The sequence below is a fragment of the Heterodontus francisci genome, chromosome 5, assembly GCF_036365525.1.
Source record: "Heterodontus francisci isolate sHetFra1 chromosome 5, sHetFra1.hap1, whole genome shotgun sequence".
NCBI lineage: Eukaryota > Metazoa > Chordata > Chondrichthyes > Heterodontiformes > Heterodontidae > Heterodontus > Heterodontus francisci.
The window spans coordinates 58,885,695-58,903,817 of NC_090375.1; the positions used below are offsets into that span (position 1 = coordinate 58,885,695).

Below are 18,123 nucleotides of genomic sequence, written 5' to 3' on the forward strand. Positions count from 1 at the left end.
CTATAATCAGGTTTGAGTTAATTAAGGATAGCCAGCATGGATTCGTAAAAGGCAGATCATGCTTGACAAATCTAATTGAATTTTTTGATGAAGTAACAGCGAAGGTTGATGAAGGGAATGTGGTGGATATTGTTTATATGAATTTTAAGAAAGCATTTGATAAGGTGCCACATAAAAGGCTGGTTAACAAAATTGGAACTCATGGAAAACGAGGGTCAGTGTCCAGTTGGATAAAATATTGGCTTATGGATAGAAAACAGTGAGTCATATATGAGTAAATGGTTGCTTTTCAGACTGAAGAATGGTAGGCAGTGCTGTTCCCCAAGGGTCAGTGCTGGGATCACAGCCTTTTTTGATATATATAAATGACTTGGGTCATGGAATACAGAGTAGAATCTCAAAATTTGCTGGCAGCTCCAAACTTGGAGGTGCAGCAAACAGTAAGGATGATCTGAACCGTCTGCAACAGGACATAGATAGGCTAGCAAAATGGGCAGACAAGTGGCAGATAGAATTTAATACTGACAAGTGTGAGGTGATGCATCTTGGCAGAAGGAACGGGAAGAGGCAATATTTACTTAATGGCACAGTTCTAAAGAGTGTGCAGGAACAGACGGATCTGGGGGTGCATGTGTAGTGGTCTTTGAAGGTGCCATGATATATTGAGAGAGTGATTAGTAAAGCATATGGGTTTTTGGGATACATAAATAGAGGCATTGAGTACAAAAGCAGGGAAGTTTTGCTGAATCTTTATAAAGCCCTGGTTAGGCCCCAGCTAGAGTACTGCATCCCGTTCTGGTCACCACACTTCAGGAAGGATGTGAGGGTCCTTGAGAGGGTGCAGAGGAGATTTATCAGAATGTTTCCAGGGATGGAGGATTTTAGTTACAAGGTTAGGTTGGAAAAGATGGGTTTGTTCTCCTTAGAATAAAGGAGATTGAGGAGATATTTAAGATTACAAGATTATGACATGCTTGGATAAGTTACACTAGGAAAAACTGTTCCCATTAACAAATGGAACAAGGACCAGGGGACACAGATTGAAGGTTTTGGGCAAAAGACGCAGGGGGAATATGAGGAAGCACTTTTTTATGCTGCGGGTGGTAATGACTTGGAACTTACTGCCCCTAAGGGGTGGAAGCGGAGGCAATCACTGACTTCAAGAGGAAGTTGGATGGCCACTTGGGAGAAATGGACTTGCAGGGCTATGGGGATCGAGTCTGGGAATGGGACTGACTGAATAGCTCCGTGGAGAGCCGGCACGGGCTCGGTGGGCTGAATGGCCTCCTTCGGTGCTGTAAATAACTCTTATGATTCTATGACTTTATATGCTTAGAGGTGCAAGGCTAGAATACTTCATGAGTACTTTGTATCTGTATTTACTAAGGAAGTAGATGCTGACAATAGATTGGTATAAGCGGAGATGGTAGAGGTAATGGATGGGGTGAAAATTGATAGGCAGGGTGCATTGGAAAGGATGGCTATGCTTAGAGTGGTTAAATCGCCAGGTCCAGATGGCCTACATCCCAGATTGTGAAAGGAAGTGGAGATATCAGAAGGGCTTGCTGTAATCTTCCCTAGACATAGAGGGAGGTTCCAGAGGATTGGACATTGGCAAATGTGACACCCTTATTCAAGAAAGGGTGTAAGGACATTCCTAGCGACTGCAGTTTAACATCAGTGGTGGGTAAGATTTTAGAAACAACAAATAGACAGTTGGAGAGGTTTGCATTAATTAAGGAGAGCCAGCACAGATTTGTAAAATGCTGATTGTGTTTGGCTAATCTAATCTGGGGTAGAGAATTCCCAAGATTCACCACCCTCCTGAGTGAAGGAGTTCCTCCTCATCTCAGTCCTAAATGGCATACGTCTTATTCTGAGATTGTGTCCCCTGGTTCTAGACCCCCCAGCCAGGGGAAACATCCTTCCTACACCTACCCTGTCGAACCCTGTAAGACTTTTTTGTGCCTCAATGAGATCACCTCTCACAGTTCTAAACTCTAGAGAGTACAGGCACAGTCTCCTTAAAATCTCCTCATAGGACAATCCCACCATCCCAGGGATCAGTCTGGTGAACCTCCGTTGCACTCCCTCTGTGGCAAGTATCTCCTCCCTTAAGTAAGGAGACCAAAACTGTACACAATACTCCAGGTGCTGTCTCACCAAGGTTCTATACAATTGCAGCAAGACTTATTTACTCCTATACTCAAATCCTCTTGCAATAAAGGCCAACATACCATTTGCCCTCCTAATTGATTGCTGTACCTGAATTTGAGCTTTCAGTGACTCATGAACAAGGACACCCAGGTCCCTTTAGACATCAACACTTCCCAATCTCTCTCAATTTAAGAAATATTCTGCATTTCTGTTTTTCCTACCAAAGTGGATAACTCCACATTTTTCCACGTTTTATTCCATCTCCCATGTTCTTGCCCACTCACTTAGCCTGTCTAAATCCCCTTGAAGCCTCTTAGCATTCTGCTCACAATTCACATTCCCACCTAGTTTTGTGTCATCAGCAAACTTGGAAATATTACAATTGGTCCCCACAACCAAATCATTGAGAGATTGTGAATATTTGGGGCCCAAGCACTGATCTTCGCAGTACCCCACTAGTCACAGCCTGCCAACTTGTGAATGACCCTCTTATTCCTACTCTTTGTTTTCTGTCCGTTAACTACTTCTCAATCCATACCAGTATATTACCCCCAATCCTAAAATAAAAGCAAAATATTGCAGATGCTTGAAATCTGAAATAAAAACTGAAAGTGCTGGAAATACGCAGCAGGTCAGGCAGCATCTGTGGACAGAGAAGCAGAGTTAACATTTCAGGTCTGTGATAATTCATCAGAACTGGAAAAGGTTAGAAAAGAATTAGGACTTAAGCAATTGAAGTTGGGGGGGTGGTGCGGGTGTGCGTTGGGTGGGGAAGAGAACAAAAGGGAAAGTGTGTGATAGGGCAGAGGCAGGAGAGTTTAAATAACAAAGCTTTCAAGGGATAAAGCCAAAGCGTGTGTTCATGCTCTTAACAGGCTTGTCGAACATGATTTCCCTCTCATAAATCCTTGTTGACTCTGCCCAATCCTACCATTATTTTCTAAGTGTCCTGTTATCACATCCTTTATAATAAATTCCAGAATTTACCCTACTACTGATGTCGGGTACGACGGAAATTAGTGCTGCGCAAGAGGTCGGAATTGGAGGACTGCAGAGATCTCAGAAGGCTGTAGATTTAGGACATAGGCAGCAGAGTTTTGGATGGTCTGAAGATGAAATCTCATGGTACAGACCTCCCTGTGTATGGCACTGGAGTGTCAACCTGGATTATATGCTCAGATTCACTCCCTCTACCACCGTTACACAGTGGCAGCAATGTGTACCATATACAACAGGGTTGTCCAACATACGGCCTGTGGGCCAGGATTTGGCCCGCCAGAGGTTTCCATATGGCCCACAGATGTATTTGAGAGATGAGAAAAAAATTATCCATTGTCATTGTCTTTCAGACCGGCTTTTTAAGCATCGCGAGTCAGTTTCACAGCTGACAGGTGCTGTCATAGAGAACAGCGGTTTCTGAACTTCGGACAGAATCAGCGTTTCCGGCAGCTTCCGACTATTTCTTTAAAAGACCGCGCGGAAACCCTGAATCTGTCTGAAGTTTGGAAACCACTGTCCCATGCCCAGCACCTGTCAGCTGTGAAACTGACAGCGCAATTTTCTTCATAAAAAAACTGACCAACCATAACGCTGCTGTTCGGAGTGCTCCTGTTCCTTGCAATTGCTGGGCAGCTGGGGGGGGGGTGGTGGTGGGTGGAAGAGAGAGAGAGAGGGGGCCGAGAGAGAGAAGGATGGGGGGGGTGGGAGAGAGAGACAGAGAGACCGAGTGGGGGGAGAGAGAGAGAGAGACGGGGGGGGGGGGGGGGAGGAGAGAGAGAGAGAGACAGGGGGAGAGCGAGAGAAGAAGGAAGGAGAGAGAGGAGGAAGAGAGAGAGAGGAGGAAGAGAGAGAGAGGGAGAAGGAGAGAGAGGGAGAAGGAGAGAGAGGGAGAAGGAGAGGGAGAGGAGAAGGGGAGAGGGAGAGGAGAAGGGGAGAGGGAGAGGAGAAGGGGAGAGGGAGAGGAGAAGGGGAGAGGGAGAGGAGAAGGGGAGAGGGAGAGGAGAAGGGGAGAGGGAGAGGAGAAGGGGAGAGGGAGAGGAGAAGGGGAGAGGGAGAGGAGAAGGGGAGAGGGAGAGGAGAAGGGGAGAGGGAGAGGAGAAGGGGAGAGGGAGAGGAGAAGGGGAGAGGGAGAGGAGAAGGGGAGAGGGAGAGGAGAAGGGGAGAGGGGAGGGAGAGGAGAGGGAGAGGAGAAGGGGAGGGGAGAGGGAGAGGAGAAGGGGAGAGGGAGAGGGAGAGGGAGAGGAGAAGGGGAGAGGGAGAGGAGAAGGGGAGAAGGGGAGAGGGAGAGGAGAAGGGGAGAGGGAGAGGAGAAGGGGAGAGGGAGAGGAGAAGGGGAGAGGGAGAGGAGAAGGGGAGAGGGAGAGGAGAAGGGGAGAGGGAGAGGAGAAGGGGAGGGGAGAGGGAGAGGAGAAGGGGAGAGGGAGAGGAGAAGGGGAGGGGAGAGGGAGAGGAGAAGGGGAGGGGAGAGGGAGAGGAGAAGGGGAGGGGAGAGGGAGAGGAGAAGGGGAGGGGAGAGGGAGAGGAGAAGGGGAGGGGAGAGGGAGGGGAGAGGAGAGGGAGAGGAGAAGGGGAGAGGGAGAGGGAGAGAGCGAGAAGGGGAGAGCGAGAGGAGAAGGGGAGAGCGAGAGGAGAAGGGGAGAGCGAGAGGAGAAGGGGAGAGCGAGAGGGAGAGCGAGAAGGGGAGAGCGAGAGGGAGAGCGAGAAGGGGAAAGCGAGAGGAGAAGGGGAGAGCGAGAGGAGAAGGGGAGAGCGAGAGGAGAAGGGGAGAGCGAGAGGAGAAGGGGAGAGCGGGAGGAGAAGGGGAGAGCGGGAGGAGAAGGGGAGAGCGGGAGGAGAAGGGGAGAGAGAGAGAGAGAGAGAGAGAGAGAGAGAGAGAGGAGAAGGGGAGAGAGAGGAGAAGGGGAGAGAGAGAGAGAGAGAGAGAGGAGAAGGGGGGGGGAGAGAGAGAGAGAGAGGAGAAGGGGGGGGGAGAGAGAGAGAGAGAGGAGAAGGGGGGGGAGAGAGAGAGAGAGAGGAGAAGGGGGGGGAGAGAGAGAGAGAGAGGAGAAGGGGAGAGAGAGAGAGGAGAAGGGGAGAGAGAGAGAGAGAGGAGAAGGGGAGAGAGAGAGAGAGAGGAGAAGGGGAGAGAGAGAGAGAGAGGAGAAGGGGAGAGAGAGAGAGAGAGGAGAAGGGGAGAGAGAGAGAGAGAGGAGAAGGGGAGAGAGAGAGAGAGAGGAGAAGGGGAGAGAGAGAGAGAGAGGAGAAGGGGAGAGAGAGAGAGAGAGGAGAAGGGGAGAGAGAGAGAGAGAGGAGAAGGGGAGAGAGAGAGAGAGAGGAGAAGGGGAGAGAGAGAGAGAGAGGAGAAGGGGAGAGAGAGAGGAGAAGGGGAGAGAGAGAGAGAGAGGAGAAGGGGAGAGAGAGAGAGAGAGGAGAAGGGGAGAGAGAGAGAGAGAGAGGAGAAGGGGAGAGAGAGAGAGAGAGGAGAAGGGGAGAGAGAGAGGGGAGAAGGGGAGAGAGAGAGAGAGAGGGGAGAAGGGGAGAGAGAGAGAGAGGAGAAGGGGGGTGAGAGGAGAGAGGAGAGGGGGAGAGGGAGAGAGGAGAAGGGGAGAGGGAGAGGGAGAGAGGAGAAGGGGAGAGGGAGAGAGGAGAAGGGGAGAGGGAGAGAGGAGAAGGGGAGAGAGAGAGAGGAGAAGGGGAGAGAGAGAGAGGAGAAGGGGAGAGAGAGAGAGGAGAAGGGGAGAGGGAGAGAGAGAGGAGAGGGAGAGAGAGAGAGAGGAGAGGGAGAGAGAGAGAGAGGAGAGGGAGAGAGAGAGAGAGAAGGGGAGAGAGAGAGAGAGAAGGGGAGAGAGAGAGAGAGAGAGAGGAGAAGGGGCCGAGGGGGAGGCGAGAGTGGGCGAGACGAGGGGGAGGCGAGAGTGGGTGAGACGAGGGGGAGGCGAGGGAAAGACGAGGGTGAGGGGAGAGAGAGAGGGAGAGACGAGGGGGAGGGTAGGGAGAGAGAGGGAGAGACGAGGGGGAGGGGAGAGAGGGAGAGACGAGGGGGAGGGGGAGAGACGAGGGGGAGGGGGAGAGACGAGGGGGAGGGGGGGACGAGAGAGGAAGAGACGAGGGCGAAGGGAAAGGGGGAGAGACGAGGGGAGAGGGGGAGAGACGAGGGGGAGGGGAGAGAGAGAGGGAGAGACGAGGGGGAGGGGAGAGAGGGAGGGGAGAGACGAGGGGGAGGGAGAGACGAGGGGGAGGGGAGAGAGAGAGAGGGAGAGACGAGGGGGAGGGGAGAGAGAGAGAGGGAGAGACGAGGGGGAGGGGAGAGAGAGAGAGGGAGAGACGAGGGGGAGGGGAGAGAGAGAGAGGGAGAGACGAGGGGGAGGGGAGAGAGAGAGAGGGAGAGACGAGGGGGAGGGGAGAGAGAGAGAGGGAGAGACGAGGGGGAGGGGAGAGAGAGAGAGGGAGAGACGAGGGGGAGGGGAGAGAGAGGGAGAGAGAGGGAGAGAGAGGGAGGGAGAGGGAGAGAGAGGGAGAGAGAGGGAGGGAGAGACGAGGGGGAGGGGAGAGAGAGAGAGGGAGAGACGAGGGGGAAGGGAGAGAGAGGGAGAGACGAGGGGGAGGGGAGAGAGCGAGAGGGAGAGACGAGGGGGAGGGGGGGAGGCGGGGGAGGGTGAGACGAGGGGGATAGACGAGGGGGGGTTTAGACGAGAGGGAGGCAGAGATGAGGAGAGACGTGCGGGAGGCGAGAGGGGGAGAGACGTGGGGGAGGGGGAGGGGAGAGACGAGGGAGACGAGGGGGAGGCGAGGGGGGGGAGAGACGAGGGGGAGAGACGAGGGGAGAGGGGGAGAGACGAGGGGGAGAGACGAGGGGGAGAGACGAGGGGGAGAGACGAGGGGAGAGGGGGAGAGACGAGGGGAGAGGGGGGAGGCGAGAGAGGGGGAGGCGAGAGAGGAAGAGACGAGGGGGAGGCGAGAGAGGGTGAGAGACGAGGGGGAGGCGAGAGACGATGGGGGGGCGTGCGAGGGGGAGGCGTGAGAGGGAGAGACGAGGGGGAGGGGAGAGACGAGGGGGAGGCGAGGGGGAGGCGAGGGGGAGGCGAGGGGGAGAGGCGAGGGGGAGAGGCGAGGGGGAGAGACGAGGGGGAGAGACGAGGGGGAGAGACGAGGGGGAGAGACGAGGGGGAGGCGAGAGGGGGAGAGACGAGGGGGAGGCGAGAGGGGGAGAGACGAGGGGGAGGCGAGAGGGGGAGAGACGAGGGGGAGGCGAGAGGGGGAGGCGAGAGAGGGAGAGACGAGGGGGGGCGAGAGACGAGTGGGAGGCGCGAGAGAGAGTGAGACGAGGGGGAGGCGCGAGAGAGAGTGAGACGAGGGGGAGGCGGAGAGAGAGTGAGACGAGGGGGAAGCGCGAGAGAGAGAGAGACGGGGGGAGGCAAGAGAGAGACGAGGGGGGGGAGAGAGAGAGAGAGACGAGGGGCAGAGAGAGATAGAAACGGGAGGGGGGAGAGAGAGAGACGGTGGGGGAGGGAGAGACAAGGGGGGAAGAGAGAGTGAGAAGGGGGGGGAAGAGAGAGTGAGAAAGGGGGGAAAGGGAGAGCGAGGGGGAGAGAGAGAGAGAGTGGGGAACAGCGCGAGGGGAAGGGGGTGAAACAGATGAGGGAAACAGAGAGAAGTGCAGGAAACACCGAGAGAGGGTGAACAGAGAGAGCGTTTTTAGTTTTTGGAGATACCGCACTGAAACAGGCCCTTCGGCCCACCGAGTCTGTGCCGACCATCAACCCCCCATTTATACTAATCCTACACTAATTCCATACCCCTACCACATCCCCACCTGTCCCTATATTTCCCTACCACCTACCTATACTAGGGGCAATTTTATAATGGCCAATTTACCTATCAACCTGCAAGTCTTTTGGCTGTGGGAGGAAACCGGAGCACCCGCAGGAAACCCACGCAGACACAGGGAGAACTTGCAAACTCCACACAGGCAGTACCCAGCATTGAACCCGGGTCGCTGGAGCTGTGAGGCTGCGGTGCTAACCACTGCGCCACTGTGCCGCCCCAGAGAGAGAGAGAAGGGGGAGAGAAACACCGAGAGAGGGGTGAACACGGAGAGGGGGGGTGGGGTGGGAAACAGAGAAAGAGGAATGGACAGAGAGGGGGGGAAACAACGAGCGAGGGGGCAACGAGAGAGAGAGAGAGGAAATGATCATGATCACTCCTGACAGAATGACACCTATCCAGAATACTCTGCATTGCTATGTATGCAGGCAAACAGTGACTGCTTGTGCAGTCAATGCCAGGTATCTCAATAAATCACTGTCCAACATAGTGATGAGAAAGTCAATCAATAATTTAAACTTCTCATTTAAAGCTTCTTCACAAAACTGCATATTTATTGTCTTGATTAATAGCAAGATAAATTTTTAATGCCTTTATCTTTCCAAAATTGTTTCACCGGCCCCCTATGTAACACAAAAATTGTAATGTAACCCCCCCCTCCACGTGAAAAGGTTGGACAACCCTGATTATACAAGATGCACTGCAGCAACTTGCCAAGCCTCCTTCACCTGCACCTTCCAAACCTGTGACCTCTACCAACTAGAAGGACAAGGGCAGCAGATGCATGGGAACGCCACCACTTGAAAGTTCCTCTCCAAGGCGCTCACTGTCCTGACTTGGAGCTATATCTCCGTTCCTTCACTGTCACTGGATCAAAAACCTGGAACCGCCTTCCTAACAGCACTGTGGGTGTACCTACCCGACATGGGCTGCAATGGTTCAAGAAGGCAGCTCACCACCCTCTCAAGGGCAATTAGGTTTGGACAACGATGCTCGCATCCCATGAACGAATAAAAAGAAAATCTCTGGAATGGGACTTGAACTCACAATCGTCCAACTCATATCCGAGAGTACTACCACTGAACCACAACAACTCGTATTTATATAGCACCTTTAATGTAGTGAAGCATCCCAAGGTGCTTCACAGGAGTGTTATCAAACAAAATTTGACACCAAGCCACATAAGAAGATATTGGGGCAAATGACCAAAAGCTTGGTCAAAGAGGTAGATTTTAAGGAGCATCTTAAAGGACATTTGGGGGCATTGGGTCGGTGGGTGGGGGGCAACTTCAGCCAGGATTCTGCTACTGAACACCAGCCAGAAAAATAGCATGGGTGGATATCAAATGGTGATGGGTTGGGGCTCAAATGTGATGCGCCGATAATGGAATAGTGCACCAAAACTTGACTCTTAAGTGAAGAATGGCCAATTGGCAAAGGCACCAGAGGATTACCTTTGGTATTGTGGTCAAACTGAATCATAGCCTTCAGGATAGGGGGAGAAAAGGGGAACAAGATAAATCGAATTGTGGTCTTCATTTCAGGAATAGGATACGATTTCAAGCGTCCCCTGTCTCATCTCCGAGAGGTACATCTCAGGCGCTATAACTTAAGGAGATCTGCTTTGGAGTTCTTCTTCATTGACCAATCAAACTACTTTGTCAACTTCAAAAAGAAGGTATAGTACTTGTGTTATTTTTAGAACAGATTCTTCACTGTAAATAGGATTTGTGTTGGAACTTTATAAAAATTTATTTTTCGGGATATGGGTATTGCTGGCATTTATTGCCCATCTCTCATCTAAAAAGATGGTGGCAGGATGCCTTCTTGAACTGGTTTGTGAAACGGCTTGATGCAACTGAGTGGCTTGCTAGGCCACTTCAGAAGGCAGTTGGAGTGATACTGCTGTCACAAAAAAATGCATTTATAGAGCACCTTTCCTCAATCTAAGGATGTCCCAAAGCTCTCCACAGTTCAACAAAATTCTTTTTAAGCTACTGTTGTAATGTAGAGAAAGTCAGTAACTAAAATGTGCACAGCAAGTTCCCATAAACAGCAAAGAGATAAATGATCAGATAATGGGGGGAATTTTATGGAGGTGGCAGGGGTCTCGGCCGCCGGCTGGCGAGCCGACGAGAGACCTGTACTGCCTCGCCTGGGAAGGCCCACTGGAATTACATGCTGATCAGGCAGTTCAGAGGTCACCAGCGGGCTTTTCACAGGAGGGGAACGGGATATAGCAACAATAATCAGTCTGATATGAGGAGGTTCAAGGATAAGAGTTGGCATGTCAATAGTAATGGGGGGAGGGATGGCATGAATAATTTGATGATTACACCGTGTACGGTAATGTGAGGAGGCTCAATGGTTACGGAGCGAAGGATAACGGTAACATTGGGTGGGTCAAGGGTGATGGGTTCCAGGAAGAGGTTGGAAGGTGGGGAGACTTGCCCCAAATTCCACGCGCACCATTTTCTCCAACGATAATGGGAACCACGTGGACAGTCAAGGATTGCATGGAGAGTGGGAGGAGGCAAACAACAGTGGGTGTGTCTCCTACCTGACTGCAATTTGAAGGCAGATATAAAGGAGCTGTACATTGCCTCGAGATTTCAGCTCATTCGCAACAGAGGGCTGAATTGCCACACTCTGTTTATTTATTGTTCAGAAAAGCCACAGCAACATGGGTCTCACACACCCAATTTGTCTAGTACCACGGTAAGAATAACAAAGAGAGTGACTAAGGAGGCCTCTTTTCCTTCAACTCATGATGCCTGAGCATCAGCAACAGGCAGAACAGGAATGTAAGGATGCTCCGGATGATAACATCCAGGAACGTCCTTAGCGAAGAAGGTCATCGCATCCTCAGGACAAGAAAAAATTACCTACAAATGTCAGCGAGGCAATGCCAGAGTTGCCCAAGGATGCCACGTAAAATGATCACAGTAATTGTAGGATTCTGAAGCATGGGCCTGCAGCTGCTTGACTTCGGTGGGAATCCTATGCCAGTTGCCCTCAAAGTGACTGCTGCACTCAATTCTTTTCTCCAGCGGCTCCTTCCAGGGATCCATGGGTGATACATGTGGCATTTTGCAGTCTGCAACCCACAAGCACTTCAAAGAGGTGACCAATGCCCTTTTACAACGTGCCAATGATTTCATCTACTTACTTGAAGACGAAGACAGCCAGGCAGCAAAGTCTGCGGCCTTCGGTACCATTGAACAAAGAAAATTACAGCACAGGAACAGGCCCTTCGGCCCTCCAAGCCTGCGCCGATCCAGATCCTCTATCTAAACATGTCGCCTATATTCTAAGGGTCTGTGTCTCTATGCTTCCTGCCCATTCATGTATCTGTCTAGATACATCTTAAAAGACGCTATCGTGCCCGCGTCTACCACCGCCACTGGCAACGCATTCCAGGCACACGCCACCCTCTGCGTAAAGAACTTTCCACGCATATCCCCCCTAAACTTTTCCCCTCTCACTTTGAACTCGTGACCCCTAGTAATTGAATCCCCCACTCTGGGAAAAAGCTTCTTGCTATCTATCCACCCTGTCTATACCTCTCATGATTTTGTACACCTCAATCAGGTCCCCCCTCAACCTCCGTCTTTCTAATGAAAATAATCCTAATCTGCTCAACCTCTCTTCATAGCTAGCGCCCTCCATACCAGGCAACATGCTAGTGAATCTCCTCTGCACCCTCTCCAAAGCATCTACATCCTTTTGGTAATGTGGCGACCAGAACTGCACGCAGTATTCCAAATGTGGCCGAACCAAAGTCTTATACAACTGTAACATGACCTGCCAACCCTTGTACTCAATACCCCGTCCGATGAAGGAAAGCATGCCGTATGCCTTCTTGACCACTCTATTGACCTGCGTTGCCACCTTCAGGGAACAATGGACCTGAACACCCAAGTCTCTACATCAATTTTCCCCAGGACTTTTCCATTTACTGTATAATTCACTCTTGAATTGGATCTTCCAAAATGCATCACCTCGCATTTGCCCTGATTGAACTCCATCTGCCATTTTTCTGCCCAACTCTCCAATCTATCTATATTCTGCTGTATTCTCTGACAGTCCCCTTCACTATCTGCTACTCCACCAATCTTAGTGTCGTCTGCAAACTTGCTAATCAGACCACCTATACTTTCCTCCAAATCATTTATGTATATCACAAACAACAGTGGTCCGGGCACGGATCCCTGTGGAACACCACTGGCCACATGTCTCCATTTTGAGAAACTCCCTTCCACTGCTACTCTCTGACTCCTGTTGCCCAGCCAGTTCTTTATCCATCTAGCTAGTACACCCTGGACCCCATGCGACTTCATTTTTTCCATCAGCCTACCATGGGGAACCTTATCAAACGCCTTACTGAAGTCCATGTATATGACATCTACAGCCCTTCCCTCATCAATCAACTTTGTCACTTCCTCAAAGAATTCTATTAAGTTGGTAAGACATGACCTTCCCTGCACAAAACCATGTTGCCTATCACTGATAAGCCCATTTTCTTCCAAATGGGAATAGATCCTATCCCTCAGTATCTTCTCCAGCAGCTTCGCTACCACTGATGTCAGGCTCACCGGTCTATAATTACCTGGATTTTCCCTGCTACCCTTCTTAAACAAGGGGACAACATTAGCAATTCTCCAGTCCTCCGGGACCTCACCCGTGTTTAAGGATGCTGCAAAGATATCTGTTAAGGCCCCAGCTATTTCCCCTCTCGCTTCCCTCAGTAACCTGGGATAGATCCCATCCGGACCTGGGGACTTGTCCACCTTAATGCCTTTTAGAATACCCAACACTTCCTCCCTCCTTATGCCGGCTTCCCTAGAGTGCAAGGAGTGATCGACTGTACTCATGTGGCCATTAGAGCTCCATCAGGGAGAGCTCTTTGGGACCAGCCTGCTGTCTTTGTCAATCACAAAGGCTTCCACTTTTTAAATGTACAGCTGGTTTGCAACCACATTTCTCAGGGAGCTTCATGACTCCTACATTTTGAGGAACTCCTCGCTGCCAGCAGTTTTCAAGGAACCAGAAGAAATGGATGGATGGATCCTGGGTGACGAGGGTTTACCCAGTTTGTACTTGTTTGATGACACCAGAACGTCATCCCCAAAGCACTGCTGAAGAGAGGTACAATGTCGCCCACGCATCCACCAGAGCCATCATTGAGCACACCATTGGTATGCGAAAAATGCTATTCTGTTGCCTTGACCAGTCTGGAGGGGCTCTTCAGTACGTGCCACAGAGGGTGTCCCAAATAATTGTTGTCTGCTGTGCCTTGCATAATCTTGCAATTAGATGCGGCAACCTTTGGCAGGCAGAGGTACAGGAGGAATACCAGTTCTCTTCAGATGAGGATGGCTATGAAGAGGGTGAGGAGGAGGACAGGAATGACAATGAAGCTGTCATCGATATGAGGGCCATGGAGAGACATGCAAGGGACATCGGGGAGAACCTAATTTATGCACGTTTCAACAAACAATAAGCCACATCATCAAGGAACGTTGGAAGAAGAAATCTAACAATTCCCCACAGAAATTCCCTTTTGCATGAGGTCTTATTCATCTCTGCAATCTTAACAAAGCGTTGCTGCACTCTCATGATCGGCATTTGAAATCATCTTTGGGCTACGAGCAATGCAACTACACACCACTGCAAGCAGTGTTAAGTTATGACTGTAGAAAACAAAAGTAAGGCATAATAGTATTGGAAAAAGTTATTAATCATCAGCAGGAAAATAGCCACAAAGAAGAGTGAAGGCTTATGCTCCAATGAGATATGGACACTGGACATTTCCTAAGATGCTTTGCTAGCATCATTGCGTTCCTGCCATAGGCCTTCAAAAAAACTTCTTTGTATCCATCTGTAACAAAGCAAAACATTCCGCGAGTGGATCGAATTTTGCATGAAATAAAAATTTTTGAATACATCTTTGCAATCGTGACAATTTGTGCACCACCAATGCTACCTTCACGATCAAACTGTTTCAATTTCCTTTTTCTCCCACTACATCTAGGTGCTACCCTGATATTAGCAGCTGAGATGGAGGCAGTCTGCTCAATGTGCTGCCCTGTTGCTGTGGATGGCTGTGGCAGGCGCCCTCTGGAGGAACAGGACCTTGATGGTTCTATCCTACTGGGGGTCTGCAGCCATGGTGCTTGAGTATCTCCTGCGTGCTTGCCTCTGGGGGTAATGGGGTCAATGCTGGTGGGGAGGACGGACGCCGCTTAACCTGGGGATGTCCTGAGAAGACCCTGGGACAGCTGGCACATGCTCCTCCTCCCATTTGTGTGCACAATGGCATCTGCCTGTCTCCCTGAGGAGAAAGAGGACCCTCTGCTCAACCAGATTCGCTACAGAGCTCACCAAACTCTCAACTGAGGAAGCCATATGCTCAAATGCCTGGGACATGGCAGACGTCATGGCTTGCATGGACTCCTCCATAGCACACGCAAAGCCACGCATGACCTCAGGCATCTCCAATATATTTTCCACATGACTGTGCTGCACATCCAGCAGACGTAGCAACAAACAGAGGATCATCATAAGCGCATAGCTGAGCAGGGGCCGGGTCCCCAGTAGTCCGTCGATTATCAGGGGACCCAGCTGGCACATGCTCCTTCAGATGCTGGGACGTGTCTGTGTCGTGCACACCAAATTATGACCCAGATTCTAATCTTAAACCCCTGCAGACCTTGTGGATGTATCTGCGCTGGCAGAGATGGAAAAAAAGGCAGGTGATTGTGCACACTCTGGGGAACATAGGAACAGGAGTAGGCTATTCAGCCTGCCCCACCATCCTCTTTCCCAGAGAAGGAATCTTGTGCTATGCAGCATTCTGTGACTCAAGTGCAGGCACCTGCAGTGGATACACAAACAGAGGCACATTAAGCATATGCTTCACATGAGTTCACACAATTGCCACATATGGCTGCAAGAGCAGAAGTGACATTTCATCCTTGCACCTTGTGGCTCCTGCCTCGCCACGTCCGCTCGCCCTGCCTCCCCTCTCTCTTGGGATCTCCGCTTCCTTCTCAGCTGTGTTCAGCAACCTTATGTCAGGGACCCCTCCTCTTGTCTTACAGCGCTCATGCTGGTTGTGGCTTCATTTATCCTGCAACAGACAGTGCAAATTTAATGACATGGCATACATGCATCAACATCACTCATTCGGCATTGGCTTTCACACGACACATCCAATCACATAAACAATGCCAATCTTCGTCATTTATTGAATGCCACCAAGGCTGCTCATGCATTCCATTGCAGTCCTTGCATCCCCTCTGCCTTAAAGACACAGAGCCATGGAAGGAAATAAAGGGGCACTGTCGCCAGGACCAGTTACACTCTCTGACCGGAGCAAGTCATTGATTTGCTTGCGGCACTGCATCCATGTTCTACAACTTACTCCACGGTTTGAGACCTCCTCCGCTACCTCCATTCAGGTAGCTTTGGTGAGGCAGGAGGGACTTCTGACTCCATCTGCAGGGAAGAGGACCTCCTGCCTTTCTGACGGCCTGGAGGGGAAACAGCAGGGAGGCATCACTGAACTGTGGGGCAGGACGCTGCCTTCTGGCTACCATGACATTCACTTTGGCTGTAGGGAAAATAAATGATAAGTTGGTGAATTTCACAAAATAAGGAAGGCAAAAACATTTTGATTTAAGTTAGTCCGAAGATACATAAAAGGAAGGCTGCTGATCCTTGAGGCAGCAAGCACAGAATGTTTTATATCTGTGGTGATCATGATGCTCAGGGCAGTGAGGGTGGGTTCCACCAATGAAAGGCCGCCCCCACCACATGATTTCATCATGTCGCCACATGGCTAATTTAAATACAAAATTGCATGGGAAACGGGATTTGTGACGGGAGCAGAAGTTACGGCAACTCCTTGTCTTGCCATCGGGAACGCTGCGGCACACATAAGATTCCACCCCACATATCCAATGAGAGTTTGCACCTCTGAGGGTTGTGCTGGAGCATTGTGATATCCTGATTGAGATTGCGATGCTGGCTGATCACCCTTTGCTAAAATGGGATTTTCTAAGGGTGCAATGAAGAGATGCTCATGACCTACCCGTCAGACTGATTTTGCTTCCTTTGCTTCTGCATGCAGGTCCGAAATAAAGTGTATTCACGCATCCTGTGGGCCCGTCCCCCCAATCTCTGCTACTTCAACAGCCGTTCTCCTCAGGAACTGCTGAAAGCATCTGGATTAACTCAGGTAAGGTGCTGCACTAGTGTGCAAATTGGAATAGCAATGACTGACACATTCATCCCATCCTGGCTGTTCCAACTCTTTGAAAGACCTATCCAATTAATCCCACTCCCCTGCTCTTTCCCCATAATGCTAAAAATGTTTCCTTCTCAAGTTTATATCTAATTCCCTTTTTGAAGGTTGCTATTGAATCTGCTTCTACCACCCTTTCAGGTTCTTCTGCCAAATAGCTTAAATCTGTGTCCTCTGGTTACCAAGTCTTCTGCCAGTTTCTCCTTATTTACTTTTATAATTTGAAACAGCTCTGTTATATCTTACATTTACCTGTCTGCTGTAAGGCGAACAATCCCAGCTTCTCTCATCACCCCACGTAACTGAGGTACCTCACCCTTGGAGTCATTCTGGTAAATTTCCTCTGCACCTTGGGATCTTTGCTAAATTGTGGTGCACAGAACTCGACACAGTGGCCTGGATTTTGCATTCAGCAGAGAACAAACTGCACTTGCCATTCATTGCACTTCACTTGCTCACTGATTTTCTGATGGCTTTTACACGGCAATTTATGGTAATTAGAGAGGTGGAATAGCATGGCACCCTGTACAGAAGATGTGAGAGCTGTGTGAACACAGAAAGCGATGACATGTATCCTCAGCCAATCAGATTGAAGAATTCTTCATGACAAATGCAGAATCTAAACCAGGAAATGGTAGTTGGAACATTTAATGTAATAAACATCATGAACAGTAAACAAAAAAAACTGAGGGGCAGAATATGGGTTAAGAGAGAGAGATAAAAGAGACAAAGATAAAGTTTTTAATTTTAAAAGAAAAGCTAAATCTCTAACAATAATGAAAAAGAAGTGCCAGAGAGGTGTTTGGCAGTAATTAAGACTTACCATGCTGTTAACAATTGACATACAATTGAATGGACAAGTCCTAACTTTTTTGGCATTTTTAGTGGGTCTATTGACATACATTCATGTATGTGAATGCTGAGTGTCTTGAAGGTACCCGTGTAGTAAAGCTTGTAGAGGAACAGGACAACTCAGATAGCACTTCCTGATTACTGCCAAACACCCCTCTGGCACTGAAAATTTACTTTAAAAGTGTGGAGTCTCATTCCTTCAGATTTTCATTATTGTTTGAGATTTACCTTTTCCTTAGAAAATTAAAAACTTTTTATTTGTCTCTTTTATCTCTCTCTCTTAACCCATCTTCTTCCCCTCATTTTTTTTTTGTTTACTGTCCATGATGTTTATTACCTGAAATGTTCCAACTTCCATTTCCTGGTTTAGATTCTGCCTTTGTCATTAAGAATTCTTCAATCTGATTGGTTGAGGATACATGCCATCACTTGCTGTGTGAAAGCTGTGTCTCTCGATGTTAAGAGTATAGTAAAGCTTGTGGAGGAACAGGATAACTCGGACAGCAACTTCCTGATTTTAACAGCATATGTATGGATTGTGGATGATGGTGTCCGATTTACTCCTTACTAACAGTGAGGCTATCAGCATTCACCATTATCCTGCCCACAAAACCCAGGTCAGTACTTCAACTGAAATCTAACCAGTGATTTAGAAAGGTTTAGTATAACTTCCTAATTTTATACTCTATGCCGCTTTCTTGGCTTTGAAGAGGCTGGTCCCTGTGATGATTTTTTTGCTGGTTGTGTGGTTTAATGGTGTTATTCTCTTTCAGAAATGGGTTCAGAGAGAAATCTCCAACTTTGAATACTTGATGCAACTCAACACAATTGCAGGGAGAACCTACAATGATCTGTCTCAGTACCCAGTGGTAAGTTAATCCTCCTGACTCCCAATAGAGAGGGAAGCCCCTGTGCTGCTTCTCCTTTAGCCCCTAACAGTTTTCATGTCCCAGCTCAGACACACATAACTCCTAGTCAATTGGTTCTGGAACTCTAAATCTTCA

General features: G+C 49.6%; 1 protein-coding gene across 3 annotated transcripts in view; it reads left to right on the forward strand.

Annotated features, from left to right (window-relative positions):
- Positions 1-18,123, forward strand: part of nbeal2 (neurobeachin-like 2) — a 314,989-nt gene that overhangs the window by 246,633 nt on the left and 50,233 nt on the right. For all 3 annotated transcript variants that reach the window (XM_068031502.1, XM_068031504.1, XM_068031503.1), the window contains 3 exons: positions 9,504-9,637; positions 16,094-16,201; positions 17,893-17,988. In XM_068031502.1, coding sequence (XP_067887603.1) covers positions 9,504-9,637; positions 16,094-16,201; positions 17,893-17,988 — 338 coding nt within the window. The remainder of the gene's footprint in view (positions 1-9,503; positions 9,638-16,093; positions 16,202-17,892; positions 17,989-18,123) is intronic.